Raw genomic sequence first — 14,731 nt, forward strand, 5'->3', positions numbered from 1 at the left:
GGGGGCGGGCGTATGTGTGTAGTGTAGTAAGAACCGACGAGAAACTCGGCCCTTCCCCGCACTCGGTACACTTACCTCTGTCTCGGCCGGTCTGGTCCAATAACGAGTTAGTTATCCGTCGGGCGGCGATGCAATATCCTCTCAGTCACGGGCGTCACGGCAATCAAAGGCTCTTCGTAAAATATTTAGTCTCGGTCCGGCGTCGTCGGGGTGGTGTAGGCGGCGGCGGTGGCGGCGCGCGGCGCGCAGACCGGGCGCGAGGTTGCGGCGAGGCCGGCGAGGTCGACCCGTCCTCCTGGAGGGTCCTGAAGCGGCCGCGGAGTCAACAACAGGTGGCTCGAACGGCTCGAAGCAGCGGCGCCCGGCCCGCCTGTCGGTCCTGTCGGTGTGACGGCACGGCGCCCGACTCTGGCTGGAGGAGCGCGATTCGCATTCCGCTCCAGTTCTCGCGGGTCGCGTCCGGCCCGCGGGCGGCGGCGGCGGCGGGGCGATGAGGTGCGCGGCGCGCGCGGCCGGCCAGCGGCGTCCGTCGGGTGGCCGTCGTGTTTACTGGTCGGGGTCCGCGAACACCACAACGTCGACCACGACTGCAACTCCAGCGTGTCGCGTCTCGGACTGGCCCCCGCCGCCCGCCTGGATCCAGTCAGCTGAGTGTTTACTCCCACTCTATTCGTACCTTGACGCCCCGCCCCTCCCCTCCGGCCGGCCCCTTCCCCTTTCTCCTCCCCGACCGGGCCCCGGCCCGCGCCACTCACCGACAAGTTTGTTGTCTTTCCCGTCTGTTATCTCCCCGGAGCGGAGCGGTGCGCGGGGTGCGGCATGTCGTGAAGGGGGAAGGTCCGTCCGAGTCGGGTGGTTCCGCGTCTGACAATTTCCCGAGGATCACACAAGCTATTTACCAGAGGGCCGCTCCGGAAACGTCGCCCCCCGCGCTCTCGCACGGGCATTCCCTCTTCCGTACTCCGCAAGGTTAAGAATTAGGATGGACTCTATGCGCTTCCCCGTTAGCAGAACTGCATCATGACTGCATTATATGCATTATATGCGAATTTTTGACGCCTTAGAGGCGTTTCAAGCAATTTGTGCACAATACAAGCACATTTTAGATTGGGCATATAAGGCAGTCATGATGCAATTTTTGATACATGGGTTCTCCACTTTCTCAAAAGTTTTCAAGGGTTTGTTGTTTTGTTTCGCAGCACCGAGTCTTCCGGTGGGCAAGCCCAGGCATTACACTTACCTCCGCCGTCATCGTTGTTTGCCGCATGGATGACTCGGCCCAAAGTACGCCGAGAGCACCGAGAGCAAAGCCTTATCGGCCTCCGTCTAAAGTCGATCATGCATACCCTCCCCTCGGCTCGGTCTGGCAAAAGGGTCCATCGTGCGATGAGGTCAGCAGAAAAAAAGGAGGATGCTGTTGCTTCTTATTGTCATCATTATTTGAAATAAAGCTATTCAATCATCATTATTTAGTTCATATTTCAAAATAAAATTTTATGTACAATTTCTTCTAAGATCTATCTTCAGTTTTGTTGATGAATGAACAAGGCAGTCTACAGTCAAACTAGATTTGAAGGAGAGGAACTGACAATTTTCTAGGATAGTGCTTACGAAGTACAAGTATACTCAAAGTAGGTGACTAATGAACCAAACTGAAAAAAATCAGATATAAGTACCAGTTCAACAAAATTCTCAACATTATTTTGATATTTCAAGCATAATTTCAGTTTCATTATACACTCACTCAAACAAAGAGAAAAGAATAAATTCTCTTATGTGTTTAGTCGTCATGACAAAAGAGGATAGAGAGATCCATAAATGACTAGAGCAATCTCTCGTCATTTCTTGAATATAGTGGCTGACAGCGATGAAATTGATTGATTTCAGTGCCAGAGCATGTAAAGAAGGCAGTTTATCTTGGCTGGCCAATTTCTTATAACTACCTACATAACTGATCAAGTAATGGAAACAACATCTTGTATATGATAAACTACACCCGTAATAGGACTACTTGCTCACTCAACTCTTGCATGCTTTAGCTTGCCAGCAGTAAATCTGAGGCAGATCCTACAGCTTCAGAAATGATGGTAGGACACACAAATCCAAACATCAATTAGCATAAGAGTAATCTGAGTATGTATAGAGATACAGATGATAGTCCTTCAAGCAACACTGCTTGTGGATATGTTGTAGGAATCAGTTACGAGAGAATGTCAGGCTTTGAAGATCTGACTGAAGATCGAGAGCGGGTAGACTGGTTGTCATCATCAATGTACCCAAAGCCACTGAAACAAATTAATAAGACAACTTTAAAAACTTAAAAAAATAAATAGTTAGAAGTTAACATTTCAGTAAGTTACAGTGTTAAATTAATGATGATCAGTAGTGAATCACAGTAATACCATGCAATTTATGGGACACATACTAGGACAAACACGAAAGGACTGCTTTAAGAATAAGGTGCTGGGGCAGATCTGTAAGGAGTCCCACCGATCCTGCCCCAAAGTCCATGTCATCTGAAGCGAGAGCTGCAAGCACAAAAGCTTAACAATAAACATACCAAATACACACGTTGTTAAACACTCGGAAAACAGACAGTGAAAGTGATCAATAAGCAATAATATTCTTGGAATTTTAAAGTCCACATCAAAAAGGAATTATAGAATTTAGAATATTGCACACACACACACACACACTTGTTAAAATTGGGTAAATATGTACCTGAAACGAATAACTGTCTTTCCGATAGCCTGGGCAGAGTCTGTATGTTGGAACGCCAGCTCTACATCTCGAGGAGAAAAAATTTTGTCCACAACAGGTTGGAGTTGTCCATTGTCCACTAGCCTTGCCAGTTCATTCAGGGTATCACTATTAAGATGAACTGCACCCCAAGCCACTCTCTCCTGCTAAGAAAATTAAAGTATTAAATGGACCTGCATATTTTTTAAGCAATTAAATTACATGTCCCATGCATCTTTACCTTCAAAACTAGACATTGAACTTTAACCCAGAGAGCATACAAAGCTCCTAGTATGAAACCATACGAGTCTGAGGCAATTCGCGTGGCAACAGTTGTAACAACAATGCCATCGTCATTACAAAACCTGAGGCATGATTCATGTACAACAGCGCCTAATGTGTTAAAAACCACATCAAACCTAGAAAAAATAGACAGACATTTTATTAATGCATAATGATGATGAAATGTGAATAGGTGATAGTCCAAAACCTTTTCCGTGTTGCAAGTTGTTTGTCCACTGGACCTTCCTCAAATACTATAGTATCATCTGCCCCAAGAGCATTACACACAGTTAGTGCTCTCGCTGGACATGTAACAGTAACATTTGCTCCCCAGAGTCTTGCTAACTGAGTCACGACACAGCCAACTGGACTGCTTCCACAATGAACAAGAACCCTGATAACAGAAAAAAAAGAAAACATATATTAAAGATGTTTTGTTGTAAAAAAAGGGAACAACCTCCTCAGATAAGAGTACACTGATGTGATTTGAAACATAGGTCTTAATGATTGGAAATAAAAGTTAAGTGAATTCTGAGGAAAAAATGAAATGAAATGAAAAATTAATTAATGAATGAATTCTGAAAAGAAAGTCTTACCTCTTTCCTCGAGTGTTGTGACTATTTAATTTAGCCTGATTTACCATGGCATCCCATGCTACTGAGCCAGAAAATGGTAAAGCTGCAGCTCCCTCAAACCCAATTCCTCTTGGTTTTCTGGCAACTTGACGTTCTCTTGCTACCACATACTGAGCTAAAGTTCCTGAAGCCCAGTATGGGACTGCAAGCCATACCTCATCACCAATCTGCAATTACAAATAAATCAACCTTTAGAATACACATATTCTATTTAGGCAGAACGTCTAATATTGGGTATTACATATTACATAGGATCTACCTCAAAATTTTTCACATCATGTCCAATGTCAACTACTACACCTGAGCAATCTCTTCCGAGAACAAAGGGCAAATCTTTAGGAGAACTCTGCAGAAATTGACAAACAAAGCTGTATAAAGTACATGGATTATACTTCCTACATACTTTTGCTCTCTATGGTAGGCACTTAATTACATGATTTAATTATCATCACATGATTTAATAACACTTACAGGAGTATACTTATGCAGCTGTCTGCGTAAAACTCGCCCATAACCAGAACAGATTTTAATGTCCAGGTAATCAAGTGAAGCAGCACGAACTTCAATTAGCAATTGGTCAGGAGCAGTCACAACTGGCATGGGAACATCATCACTAGTTGAGACGGCCTGAAAATAGGTTGGAGAAAGAACTCACAGGAAAAGTGGACACAGACACTTAATTTATCAAATTAAAATTGATATAGACTTACATCCAGTCCTCTGTAATCAATACACACAACTCCTCTGATTCTCTGACTAGGTGTTGGGGTTGAGTGAAGGGACATACCCACCACTAAACCAATCATGCCACCAAGGGCAAATCCCACACAACCAGTGTAGAAATTTCGTCTGTTTACTGCATTAAAAAACAAAATAATGTTTAAACATCTAATGGATAAGCTTATTATGTTTATAAGATAAAAAATTAAATAAACTTACACTCATTCCCTAGCATCAGCATAAACTCATCATATAAAACAACTGGATTTGCAGATTGAGGCAAGGATGATCTCACTTCCCGAATAAGATGGACAAACTTTTCCCAAACTGAGTTAAATGTTTGACGAACTGCTGTGACTTGATTACTTTCAATTGCTACTAGAGCTAGGTTGTGTAATTCATGTAACCGACTTTGGAAAGCCATGTTCCCATGCTGGATCGCAGATAATAACTGGACCTGTAATATATGTGTAAACATCAACAGGAAGCATTATAAGAATAGAAGAGCTAATAATAAAACCAAAACAAGGGTAGCCTGATCATCGTTTATAGTAAGTAAAGTTAACAGCTTGTCATACACATATTTCAAGTGATAGAAAAAGTTGTAAAAGAAAACCTTGTAGCACGCATAGACTCTTGCATTCATGCAGTCCTATTTACATAGACTATTACATATCAAGTAATAAATAGTTGGGCACACATTTCCTTCTTTAAATGACCTTGAAAAAACTCTTATTCTATTCAATGCAACACTTTGAAATGTTATTTGGTTTCAAAAGAAATATTCTATGACAAACAGATCAAGGATTGTTTTACCTGAATAAATTCCAGTCTTTGATTAAGGTGAAACGCTACTTCATCCATTCTTTGATATGGCAGTCTGACATCGATTCAAATATATCAACCCCTTTGTACTGCAGCCTCTTGAAGTTAAGTCATATTTATTTTTATCTACTTTATTTTCAAAGGTCGTTCGACGTCCAACCTCACTTAGCAGAAGAAAGTTACTAGTAACTTTAACTATACGAGGTTGGTCGGTGAGCTACTGGTGGCGAAGTTGAACTGCACTTTTAGACGTTTCTATAGAATAAAGATAGTTCAATTATTGGTTCGTACGGAGCACTTAAAACTCAATTGACATGGTCATGGTTAACATTTCTTCGCGTACACACATCCAATCCAAACCCCCCGGCCTTGCACTTGCTGCGCGGGGGGGAGGGAGCAGCAGAAGCAAAGCACTGACAGATTCCTGAAGTGACGTCACAGGAAACAGTGACGAACCTTCCGAACTCGAGCGCGGTATTCGAGGACGATTTGAATCTTTCTGTCTTTTCTCAAGCTTCTGTCAAGCTGGCCAAACTTGTGCTACCGAATATTGCTATGTTCTTTTTAGTTATTTGATTGGTTTTCATTGATTGACATATGCAGTTGGCGCAGCCGTCGAAGTATTTTGATAAAAATGTGAATATTTATACTCTCTCTCCTGCATGATCCTAGTGAGAATCTTGCTCCTTCCCCTTGTACCTTCCTCAGGTTCTGCTAATGTTATAGAGCTTTTGCTTTCATGCATGCAAGGTTGCTCGCTCTACATAGACATCAGAATCAGAAGTCAATAAGACGCAAGTTATAAAATCAAAACATTCTACAAAATTTATAATTTTTATTCATCAACACAGAGGGATAACAGCCATTCTAAATATTTCTTGTATAAAATTGAATCTGACTTATAATTTAAATATTTTTAAAAATATCATGATGTTGCCACTTGTTTAAGAGGTTCTTCTAGATATGTAGCAAGAGCTTGTGCTTTTTCTTTCAGTAATCCAAAACCAACACTCTCCTTGGCATACAGACATAGAAGCAAACTTGCCACTTGTGTAATAGCAACTTTGCCATCCTGAAAATACAAAACCATCATATTACTTTACTAATGATATGGCTGTAGATAAAGTAAGAGTAGTCTTGTCTTGAGACGTGAACTTACCATGCATTCCATTAACACTAGCCGTAGCCGATCTTCTTTGAAGGCGTTTCTTCCATTCTTTTCGTAGGCTGACCAAATATTGCTGCAAATAGCTGCAATTACCCTAGCATCATGATCTCCATATCCACTAAAAGCCAAGAGAGCACCTTCATGGTTCAGTAATCTGGAAATAGAGAAGCAAAACCAGTCGATATTATAGTTTTAGGACTACAGTCATCATTTTGTACTACTTTTCGGGTGGGGTAAAGGTTATGAACTTACAAAGTATTCTCAACACCATTAGTATTTGCCTGACTGAGAACTTGTGTTAAGGCTTTAGGTCTTAACATTGTGACCTTTTTTTACGAAGTGACAAAAGCGCACCAATAACCCGAAGTATTTCAGGTGACAATGAAAAACGTCCAAAATCACGGAAATAACGTGTTTTTGTTGCGATTTGCGATGACAGGTGACAGCTGACTCAAAGAGTGTGTCCGAATTCAGCCACCGACCGAGCACCGACCGGTCGGTGGTCGAGCGGTCGGTCGTCGAGCGGCCGGTCGCGAGCCGCTCCAAGCAGCTATGCCAACCGCGAACCACGAAGTCCTTTCGCTGGGGATGGTTGCGGATCGCGACTACCCCCGCGGAGGACCCGCGGAGGACCCGCGACGATCCCCCGCGTAAGACCCGCGCCCTACGATCATCCCCCGCGAAAGGATTTCGCGGTTCGCGGTTAACCCAATGTGGACAGGGTGGCATAGCTGCTTGGAGCGAGTGGCTCGCCACGGCCCGGCCACCGACCGCCCGACGACCGACCGGTCGGTGCTCGGTCGGTGGCTGAATTCGGACACACTCAAAGCACTATCACGGCACAGCCAACACTTCACAGAAAAAGTTTTTAAACATTTTATTTTTTAAAGCATTCTATCATGTGTATTCTTCATTTTTGCGATCATTCTTTGAAAGAGGAAGCATTTTATTGCATTGCGTTACAATTTACAAGGAATATATTAACTACCTGAAATCATCTTAACTCTTTACCGCAGTACACTTTTTCATACAACCACAAACAAATAAGGAGGCGTGGCGTGTCTGCTAAAGGAGAAAGGGGGTGGGATCATGGTGGGATGCATGGAATATAGGGTTTATTCACATTTTTTGATTGATTTCTTATTGATATACTTTGATTCTGCCTAACATACAAAGTGACACTATTTTATAATATTTCATAATCGTTTATTAAATCACATTTTACATATTTTAAGGATTTTTTGTGTACCAAATTGTCATTCTAACCCTCATGTTTACTTGTTTTTAATACTTTTTCAATTTTATTTGGTGGTGAGGAAGTGTTGAATGCATTTTATTCAATCATATGTGTCTTTTACTTTACTTAAAAATTTTGATCTTATTGTCAGTGACGTGTTTAGTTGTTAATTCATGCACTGTGGTAGATGGGTCTTGATTGTAACTAGCAAAAATGTTCCTCGAGTACTCAACTATTGTGGCTCTTGCAACTGCAACATTTATATTGTTTTTAAAAAACAGAAATAATGATAAAAAAATTCAAGAGCATTGGAATGATATTGAAAAAATTGCTGTATTTAAAAAGTTACAACAGAAATACCTATTTGTTTATTTGCTTGCAACATTTTCTGACTGGTTGCAAGGCCCTTATGTATATCGTCTTTATCATGAGTATAACTTTGATGACTCTGTGATATCAAAGCTATTTTTAGCCGGTTTCTTGTCTAGCTCTCTCTTTGGATCTGTTGTTGGTCATTTGGCAGATCGGTACGGTCGAAAGAAATTATGTATCCTGTTTTGTCTATTGTATGCTTTCTGCTGTTTTACAAAGGTATCAGTTTTTCTCTTTTTCTTTTGTGTGATGTGGTAATTTATTTGGTTGCTATCACCTTGAGTTCATTTTGTTTCCAGGCATTCCGGTCTATTTGGATTCTCCTATTGAGTCGATTTTTGAGTGGTATAGCCACATCAATTTTATTTTCTGCTTTCAATGCTTGGTACATCCACGAGCATATTCAACATCTCCAGCTTCCTCCTGAATGGATGAATGACACCTTTGCCAAAGCCACTTTTTACAATGGTCTGTTGGCTGTTGTAGCTGGCTTTGTGTCTAGCATTGCGGCAGACTTGTGTGGCTGGGGCCCTCTAGCTCCTTTCATGATTGCTATTCCAATTCTCCTCACTGCTTGCATGGTGACCTCTGTGTGCTGGGAAGAAAACTGTGGACTGGACTCTACAAAATCCTTTACATTTAGACACACTACCTGTAAATCAATACATTTAATTTTTTCTCCAAAAGAAAAAACTTTGCTTCATGTAAGTCCTTTATTTCAATGTCTTGCAAGCAGTTTCTTTATGCATGATTTTAATCCTATTAATTTCTGTTTCTATGTTTAGCTGGGGATAATCCAGATGTTCTACGAATCAGCAGTTTACACTTTTGTAATTGCGTGGTCACCTATCCTACTACCTCTGAATTTTTCCTTAGGACTTGTATTTGCTGCCTTCATGTTGAGCATTATGCTAGGGTCAATTATTTACTCCTCAATAATGTCGAGTGAGCTAACATCCCCAGAAAATATGTTAAGTTTAGCAATGAAAATGGCGACAGTCTCAATGACAGTAGTTGCTATCCTCACAGCTTTAGACACTTCACAAATAATGACACAAATTTGTTACGTGGCATTTCTAGTTTTTGAGGTATCAGTGGGAATGTATTATCCTGCTTGGGGTTACCTAGCCGGCCGTACTGTTCCGGAAGACATACGAGCAAGTGTTGTGTCTTGGTTCAGGTAAATTATTCCTTTCCATATCTTAACAGTTCCTGAATTTATCTACCATTAAGATAGTTTTATCTATGTTCATATTTATGTTTTGCAGGTTACCTATGAATATCTTGACATGCATTTGCCTTCAGTGGACATGGTTAAACAAGAATAACACCAAGTCAAATCTTACAGCAGCATCAATGTATCATTCATCTTTTGTCATGTGTGTAGGACTTCTTTTAATTGCTTGTTGGTCTAGTCAGAGATTTGTTACACATTACTTACAAAAATATGGTGGCTCCTCAAATGGAGTTGTTTAGATTTAACAATTCATTACTGCATTTATTTACAACTGTTTTAAAAGACTGTTTTCTATCTGTGATATTTGGTGTGTTTGGCAGGAAAAATCTCAGCAACTGTAGTCTGTATGAGATGTAAGGGTATGTTTGTCTGCAAGTAAAAGTTATTAGCTGTTTATAAAATGTAAAGTTCCTCTATCAGAAAGGAATTCAGGGTTGAATAAAATCAAATCAGTAAGAAGGGACAAATGTTTTTATTTATAATTTATTATAACTGTCATAAAAAAATATAGCTATGAAGGTGAACAGCACATAAATGTCTTAAATCTACAATAAAACAATAATACACATTCAAGTTGTACAAAAATACAGAAGACTTGAGAAGCCGATTAAAAATCAAAGTATAGAAAAGACAGAGGGGAAAAAAGTATACAAAAGAAAATTGATGTTCAACTCATAGCATTAACAGTCAAAGTCCATCTTAGGATTACCTTAAGTTTTGTAAAAGAAAACAAACAATATTTAAAAGATGAATATGAATACTTAAAAACCGTTGTTGAAGTCTTTTACTTGCCATTTCTTCACGCATCCGGATGTCTTTCAATAATCATTCCAACTCCCTAAAAGAAGAAATGCTAAATCAGTGTTGAGTCCATTAAATGGCAAGACAAAAAAAAACAAAAAAAAAACAAGCATGTAATTTACCTGGCCGCCAGCAGCACAAGCAGCTACCAAAGCATATCTACCACCCTCTTTAATGAGTCTGTTAGCAGCATGTGAGACAAGCCTCACTCCTGTTAGGGAACAAAACAAAGATATTTACAGGCTTCTCATTTAAAAGAGGTATGTGAGTGCTTAACGAGTAAGTACATACCAGTAGCAGCAAATGGATGTCCAATACTTAATGATCCACCCCAGTTGTTCCATTTAGCCAAATCGGGAACACCTACTTTCTCAGAACGATTCATATGAGTTTTGGCAAACCAGTCGGAATCCATTGCTTTCAGATTGGCCAAAATTTGGCCCTGTAAAAAACAATTTAAATTGTAACGCATTTGTTATAATGTGTCTTCATCTTCATCTCTTCAAGTCTGTTCGAAAGTACTCACAGCAAAAGCTTCATGAATTTCCCACACATCAATATCTTGCATAGTAAGACCAGCTCGTGCAAGTACCTCTGGAATAGCATATGCAGGTCTAAAAAGAAAACATGACAATTAACTTCAATTTCAAAGAGATTAGGTTTATTATTGTTACAAACACCAACCCAAGAAGAAGCTGATGTACTGGGTCTTGAGAAACATAGATGTAATCTCTTAGGTATGCCTTTGGCTTCACACCCATTTCCTTGGCTTTCTTCTCAGGCATGATGATAGAAGCAGACGCGCCATCAGTCTTAAGAGAGAAAGAAATAGGTTAAAAGTAAAATTTATTTAATTAAAACCCTGGGATGATAATTGATTATAAATTTACCAAAAATGAGGCATTAGCAGCAGTAACAGTTCCATGAGGTTTAATAAATGCAGGCTTCAGCTTTGCCAACTGGTCTTGAGTCGAAACGCGGACTCCGCCATCTCGGCTAATCACTTTTGAAGAGCCAGGAACTGCAAGATAGATAGAAAATTAGCAATGGTTGACAGTTGGTCTCAAATCAAACATCTGGGAGTTGAGCTTCTTACTTGGGTATGGTACAATATCAGTAAGGTATCCTTTTTCATGAGCTTCATGCGCCAGCTGGTGAGACCTCCTAGCATAATCATCTTGTTCCTGCCTGGAAACTTGGAAAGCAGCCGAAATACGATCTGCAGATTTACCCATGGTTTCACCGGAAGTAAACTCTGCCACAGCAGGTAGCTTCAAATTCACAATAAGATAATTAATAAGTAATTGGAAGATAAAACAATGTTAATGAAATAAAAATCAAATATGTATACCTCAGGAGCAAGATATTTGGGTGAGAACGAAGCTAGGAGTTTGAGTTTAGCCAAAGGAGTCTTAGCTTTGTTCATTTTTAAAAGTATGCTCCTCAAGTTGCGATTGAGACGAATTGGCACATCTGACATGGTTTCCACTCCTCCAGCAACAACAACATCATAGGCTCCAGATGCAATCAGACCAATACCTAAAATTTAAAAAGGTACAGTAATTGTAAGGATCAAAAATTAAAATTCAATGGGCATGAGCAAAGACTGACTAACCTGAGGTAATTGCTTGACAGGAGCTCAAGCATGCATGAGTGACTGTGTGAGCAGGAATTCGCTCGCTGAAACCGGCACACAAAGCTGAGTCTCTAGCTACGTTACTAGTCTTAACTTCCTGGATAACAGTGCCATAGACAATATACTGGACTGCCTCTCTTGGAATACCAGTGCGGCGGGATAGGTTGCTAGAAAATCAAATAGCACATTTAGTATTTTTGGTACAGTGAATAATATTAAGACGGAAGAAAAGATTCATACAGTAGAGCATGACGCGCCAGTTCATGAGGCATCAACTTCTGATAGTCTGTTCCAGAGGGAAGGAAAGGAGTGCGAACGCCATCAACAAATACAATGTTCTTCCCGGTTTTATCCTGCACGCTCTTTGATTTAGGTGCAGCTTGTGTAGCAAGACAGCGAACAGACACTGTAAAAGAGGGCACGGGGGTAAGTGTCAAATAATAATCAAATCAGTCAGCAGAATGTTTATCAAATCCTGTTAAGTACTGTACTAATAAGTACAGAGCAAAGTCCATAATAGAAATAATAAGCATGACGATTGGCATCATGATCTAAGCATATTTCAATGATGGCAACGGAACAAATTCATTTAAAGAAGCAAAGTAAAGAGTATGACACAAAACAGCATGTGACACTAAATGAAGGTATCAGACAAGGACATGATAGAGGTACCTTATCCAGTAGAACACATTAGTAGAAAGCTACAAAGTCAAACTAAGCCTATTCATACCAAACAAGTTTGGCAAATAAGAGAAGATATTCCGAGGCGACATTGGTTTCAGAAGCAAATAATACAGGTGGGCAATCATAGTGATTTCGAGACAAGCTGACAGATCGGCGCTCACGTACATCTTTTACCTCCCTGAACCTTTCCAACCGGTACTCACCATTTTTTATCGTCATCAATGGGCTGGGGTTGACCCGACAAACACCAAGAGCGACTTGCATTGCCATTTTCGGAGATTGTTCGATACGATGGTTCTCGTGTTAACCGGCAGCTGCAGCTGTGCAACGTTTGGTCGTGTTCAACTCTAACGACGACCTATGAACATTGCCCAGTTCAGGCGTTCTATATACCTGCAGGAAGTTATAGCGTTACAGGTCGGAAAAGTAACTATTTACACGTCGACCAATAGTTACGGGGCTATACTGCGAATAAGGATCATTGAAAAAGAGGGAGGCAGAGGGAGGGAGGGGGAGGGGTGTCGGCTGCAGCTGCTCTGCAGCTGTCGGCCAGCTTCAGCGTTGTGCCGATACTCTTGACGCTGTGTCAATACTCCCTACGCTGTGCCGATACCCCTTCACTCAAAATCTTTTCCCCCCTCTCCACACCTCACTTGGTGCTGGGCTCTTGTGAATACAGCAGCCTTTGGCTCGCAATGGCCCGGCCCATGGTTTTCCCTTCTTTACCTTTTTGGTTTTTGCATGGTCCTACCGGGCCTTGCTGAGTTTTGCTCAGCAGAACTCCTCCTCAGTAGCGATCCATCTCCCTGCCAGAGCACTTGCTCTCTGCTCTGCCTAACCCTTTGTGTATCAGTGATTGTGTCAGTGTTGGTGCCCTTGTTCTGCCAACTGAACCCCATTCACAGTAAGTTGATCTACAACTAAATAGGGTTTCGATATATCGATACAATCAGCAAAGCAATTGTAATCAAGTGATAATTGTACTTAGGGATTTGGTAATAAGAGTTTGTGTTTTGCCGACTGCTACTCTCGGTGAATAAATATTATCTCTGGCTCACAACATCCTTATTATTTGATTGACCTTACACATTGCAAAGAGGACCTAGTGAATCGATACCCAGTGGATGCGTGTTTGATATGAGGCCAAACACGCACTCACCAGACACTAAAGGGTAGTGACGATACACGATCAAAGAGGAACACAAGTAGTAAGAAAGAAAAGAGAAAAGACCTCATAACGTCAGCTATTGAATAGCTGCTTCAGCTGTCGGAATGGCCTCACTTAGAAACGAAGTCTTAAGGCTCTACAAATCGCTTTTACGGGAAGGGAGCAAGTTTTCGAGCTACAATTTCAGGTGATACACGGATGAATTTTACAGTGACTGTCATAGTTTTATGGCATAGTCCTCCGATTGTATAAAAGTGATATCATAACCTCGTTGCTTGTCATGCACACAAGACATTTTATACTTCTTTTCTACCTTCCCAATGATCTCCGATCTCCTTTACGTTTCCTGAAAATATTCAAAAGAAAATTAATGCTCTTGTATGATATAAGTAATCTGCCGATTGCTGTACTTTTTGTCCCTAAACATTGCACCACTATTATAAAAACCTTCATTCCGCTAAATATTGTGAAGTGTTACTAATAAAATGTCTCATCGACAGAATGTATGCTCTTCGCAAGGTGAAAGACGATTTCCGAGAACACAAATGTGAGACCGATCCAAAGAAAATTGAGGCTTTTCTAACATTCGGGAAAGAAAACCTGGATGTCATTAAACGACAGGTATGTTTATCTTAGTTTCACAGTTGTAACATGTAAAAGGCTGCTGGCCATGTGGTTCATGTTCTTATATATAACCTTTCTTGTTGTGTATCTTTAATAAATGTGTACTTTTGCTTGTCAATTTGCAGGTGATGGTCGGCAATTTATATAGGACAGAAAATCTAGTGATAGAAAAGAAGACTGGTTAGCTTATGTAAATTAGTACATTTTGCACCTACCTCATTTGTGTTTGAGCTGTGAGCATTTCTTATTGGCTAGACCTTATTCTGTTGTCTAAATTTGCTATGCCCATTCAGGAAAGGCATTGGATACTTTGCTCTAGTACTTATGTCTACCTTTATTGTTTAATGTAAATGTGGAAGTAATGTGGAAACAAGGCCATAACTGTGATATAGATGTGCTGATTTTTTGAATGTGCTGATTTGTTTGAATTGTCACAAATCTTGTAGCTCTAGATAAGTGTTTTCTTTTTAAAATTATAGATATTTAAAAAGTATGCAATGTTTTATTTACCTAATGTCCAGCTGAACATACCTTATATCTCTTCAGAGTGACAGTTTGAAGAAGATTAGTACACTTTCGGAATCTTCGGAATAGAGCGCAACA

At 40.5% G+C, this 14,731-nt stretch overlaps 6 protein-coding genes across 13 annotated transcripts in view; 2 read left to right on the forward strand and 4 right to left on the reverse strand.

The window, feature by feature from the left end:
- The window catches only part of LOC113203664 (uncharacterized), a 14,626-nt gene extending 14,408 nt beyond the window's left edge, over window positions 1–218 (reverse strand). Inside the window, exon 1 of the mRNA XM_026418454.2 lies at window positions 76–218. The gene's annotated coding sequence lies outside the window, so the exon portion shown is untranslated. The remainder of the gene's footprint in view (window positions 1–75) is intronic.
- Window positions 219–1,459: 1,241 nt separating this feature from the next.
- LOC113203665 (reticulon-4-interacting protein 1 homolog, mitochondrial) lies at window positions 1,460–5,683 on the reverse strand. 7 transcript variants are annotated; one of them, XR_003303256.2, is made up of 11 exons: window positions 5,193–5,597; window positions 4,596–4,833; window positions 4,367–4,512; window positions 4,128–4,283; window positions 3,916–4,002; window positions 3,618–3,823; window positions 3,230–3,415; window positions 2,981–3,158; window positions 2,722–2,906; window positions 2,426–2,528; window positions 1,460–2,285 (listed from the first exon to the last, which is right to left on the reverse strand). XR_003303256.2 is itself a non-coding variant. In XM_026418457.2 (11 exons), exons 2-11 carry the CDS (start codon window positions 5,238–5,240, stop codon window positions 2,201–2,203), a joined length of 1,515 nt encoding a protein of 504 aa, XP_026274242.1. In that variant the 5' UTR covers window positions 5,241–5,456; window positions 5,549–5,683; the 3' UTR covers window positions 1,460–2,200. The 7 variants fall into 7 exon arrangements, 5 of the variants coding, with proteins under 5 accessions (XP_026274242.1, XP_026274241.1, XP_026274240.1 ...); XR_003303257.2 differs by having other exon boundaries at window positions 2,403–2,528; XM_026418457.2 differs by lacking the exon at window positions 2,426–2,528 and having other exon boundaries at window positions 5,193–5,456; window positions 5,549–5,683.
- A 333-nt stretch (window positions 5,684–6,016) lies between these two features.
- On the reverse strand, window positions 6,017–7,145 carry LOC113203674 (ragulator complex protein LAMTOR2). Of its 2 annotated transcripts, none has more exons than XM_052273102.1 (3): window positions 6,731–7,145; window positions 6,361–6,523; window positions 6,017–6,273 (listed from the first exon to the last, which is right to left on the reverse strand). In XM_052273102.1, exons 1-3 carry the CDS (start codon window positions 7,096–7,098, stop codon window positions 6,127–6,129), a joined length of 678 nt encoding a protein of 225 aa, XP_052129062.1. In that variant the 5' UTR covers window positions 7,099–7,145; the 3' UTR covers window positions 6,017–6,126. The 2 variants fall into 2 exon arrangements, with proteins under 2 accessions (XP_052129062.1, XP_026274255.1); XM_026418470.2 differs by having other exon boundaries at window positions 6,622–6,835.
- A 36-nt stretch (window positions 7,146–7,181) lies between these two features.
- On the forward strand, window positions 7,182–9,682 carry LOC113203673 (molybdate-anion transporter). The gene is made up of 4 exons (XM_026418469.2): window positions 7,182–8,197; window positions 8,278–8,682; window positions 8,764–9,158; window positions 9,247–9,682. Exons 1-4 carry the CDS (start codon window positions 7,820–7,822, stop codon window positions 9,452–9,454), a joined length of 1,386 nt encoding a protein of 461 aa, XP_026274254.1. The 5' UTR covers window positions 7,182–7,819; the 3' UTR covers window positions 9,455–9,682.
- Window positions 9,669–12,775, reverse strand: LOC113203672 (trifunctional enzyme subunit beta, mitochondrial). The gene is made up of 11 exons (XM_026418468.2): window positions 12,540–12,775; window positions 11,893–12,058; window positions 11,632–11,819; window positions 11,368–11,555; window positions 11,113–11,287; window positions 10,907–11,037; window positions 10,701–10,828; window positions 10,543–10,630; window positions 10,308–10,458; window positions 10,139–10,227; window positions 9,669–10,053 (listed from the first exon to the last, which is right to left on the reverse strand). The coding sequence occupies exons 1-11, from the start codon at window positions 12,604–12,606 to the stop codon at window positions 10,015–10,017; spliced, it is 1,410 nt and encodes a 469-aa protein (XP_026274253.1). The 5' UTR covers window positions 12,607–12,775; the 3' UTR covers window positions 9,669–10,014.
- Window positions 12,776–13,513: 738 nt separating this feature from the next.
- On the forward strand, window positions 13,514–14,621 carry LOC113203671 (LYR motif-containing protein 4). The gene is made up of 3 exons (XM_026418467.2): window positions 13,514–13,691; window positions 14,005–14,125; window positions 14,254–14,621. Exons 1-3 carry the CDS (start codon window positions 13,609–13,611, stop codon window positions 14,311–14,313), a joined length of 264 nt encoding a protein of 87 aa, XP_026274252.1. The 5' UTR covers window positions 13,514–13,608; the 3' UTR covers window positions 14,314–14,621.
- The last annotated feature ends 110 nt before the right edge of the window (window positions 14,622–14,731 follow it).

Source organism: Frankliniella occidentalis, unplaced genomic scaffold (genome assembly GCF_000697945.3).
Source record: "Frankliniella occidentalis isolate FOCC.00 unplaced genomic scaffold, Focc_3.1 Scaffold247, whole genome shotgun sequence".
In the NCBI taxonomy this organism is placed as follows: domain Eukaryota; kingdom Metazoa; phylum Arthropoda; class Insecta; order Thysanoptera; family Thripidae; genus Frankliniella; species Frankliniella occidentalis.

Bases quoted from the DNA above. Each gene is read 5' to 3' on its own strand.
- LOC113203665 (XM_026418457.2), bottom strand. From the start codon at position 5,240: ATGGATGAAGTAGCGTTTCACCTTAATCAAAGACTGGAATTTATTCAG. The intron at 4,834-5,192 runs GTAAAACAATCC...CATATATTACAG, and splicing joins AAAGACTGGAATTTATTCAG to GTCCAGTTATTATCTGCGAT. The intron at 4,003-4,127 runs GTAAGTGTTATT...CAATTTCTGCAG, and splicing joins AGCTGCATAAGTATACTCCT to AGTTCTCCTAAAGATTTGCC.
- LOC113203674 (XM_052273102.1), bottom strand. From the start codon at position 7,098: ATGCCACCCTGTCCACATTGGGTTAACCGCGAACCGCGAAATCCTTTC. The intron at 6,524-6,730 runs GTTATTGGTGCG...CTCTATTTCCAG, and splicing joins TGTCACCTGAAATACTTCGG to ATTACTGAACCATGAAGGTG. The intron at 6,274-6,360 runs GTAAGTTCACGT...TTGTATTTTCAG, and splicing joins TAGTGTTAATGGAATGCATG to GATGGCAAAGTTGCTATTAC.
- LOC113203673 (XM_026418469.2), top strand. From the start codon at position 7,820: ATGTTCCTCGAGTACTCAACTATTGTGGCTCTTGCAACTGCAACATTT. The intron at 8,683-8,763 runs GTAAGTCCTTTA...TTCTATGTTTAG, and splicing joins AAGAAAAAACTTTGCTTCAT to CTGGGGATAATCCAGATGTT. The intron at 9,159-9,246 runs GTAAATTATTCC...TATGTTTTGCAG, and splicing joins AGTGTTGTGTCTTGGTTCAG to GTTACCTATGAATATCTTGA.
- LOC113203672 (XM_026418468.2), bottom strand. From the start codon at position 12,606: ATGGCAATGCAAGTCGCTCTTGGTGTTTGTCGGGTCAACCCCAGCCCA. The intron at 11,038-11,112 runs GTAAGAAGCTCA...TCTATCTTGCAG, and splicing joins TGATATTGTACCATACCCAA to TTCCTGGCTCTTCAAAAGTG. The intron at 10,054-10,138 runs GTAAATTACATG...TTCTTCTTTTAG, and splicing joins CTTGTGCTGCTGGCGGCCAG to GGAGTTGGAATGATTATTGA.
- LOC113203671 (XM_026418467.2), top strand. From the start codon at position 13,609: ATGGCCTCACTTAGAAACGAAGTCTTAAGGCTCTACAAATCGCTTTTA. The intron at 13,692-14,004 runs GTGATACACGGA...TCTCATCGACAG, and splicing joins TTTTCGAGCTACAATTTCAG to AATGTATGCTCTTCGCAAGG. The intron at 14,126-14,253 runs GTATGTTTATCT...GTCAATTTGCAG, and splicing joins TGGATGTCATTAAACGACAG to GTGATGGTCGGCAATTTATA.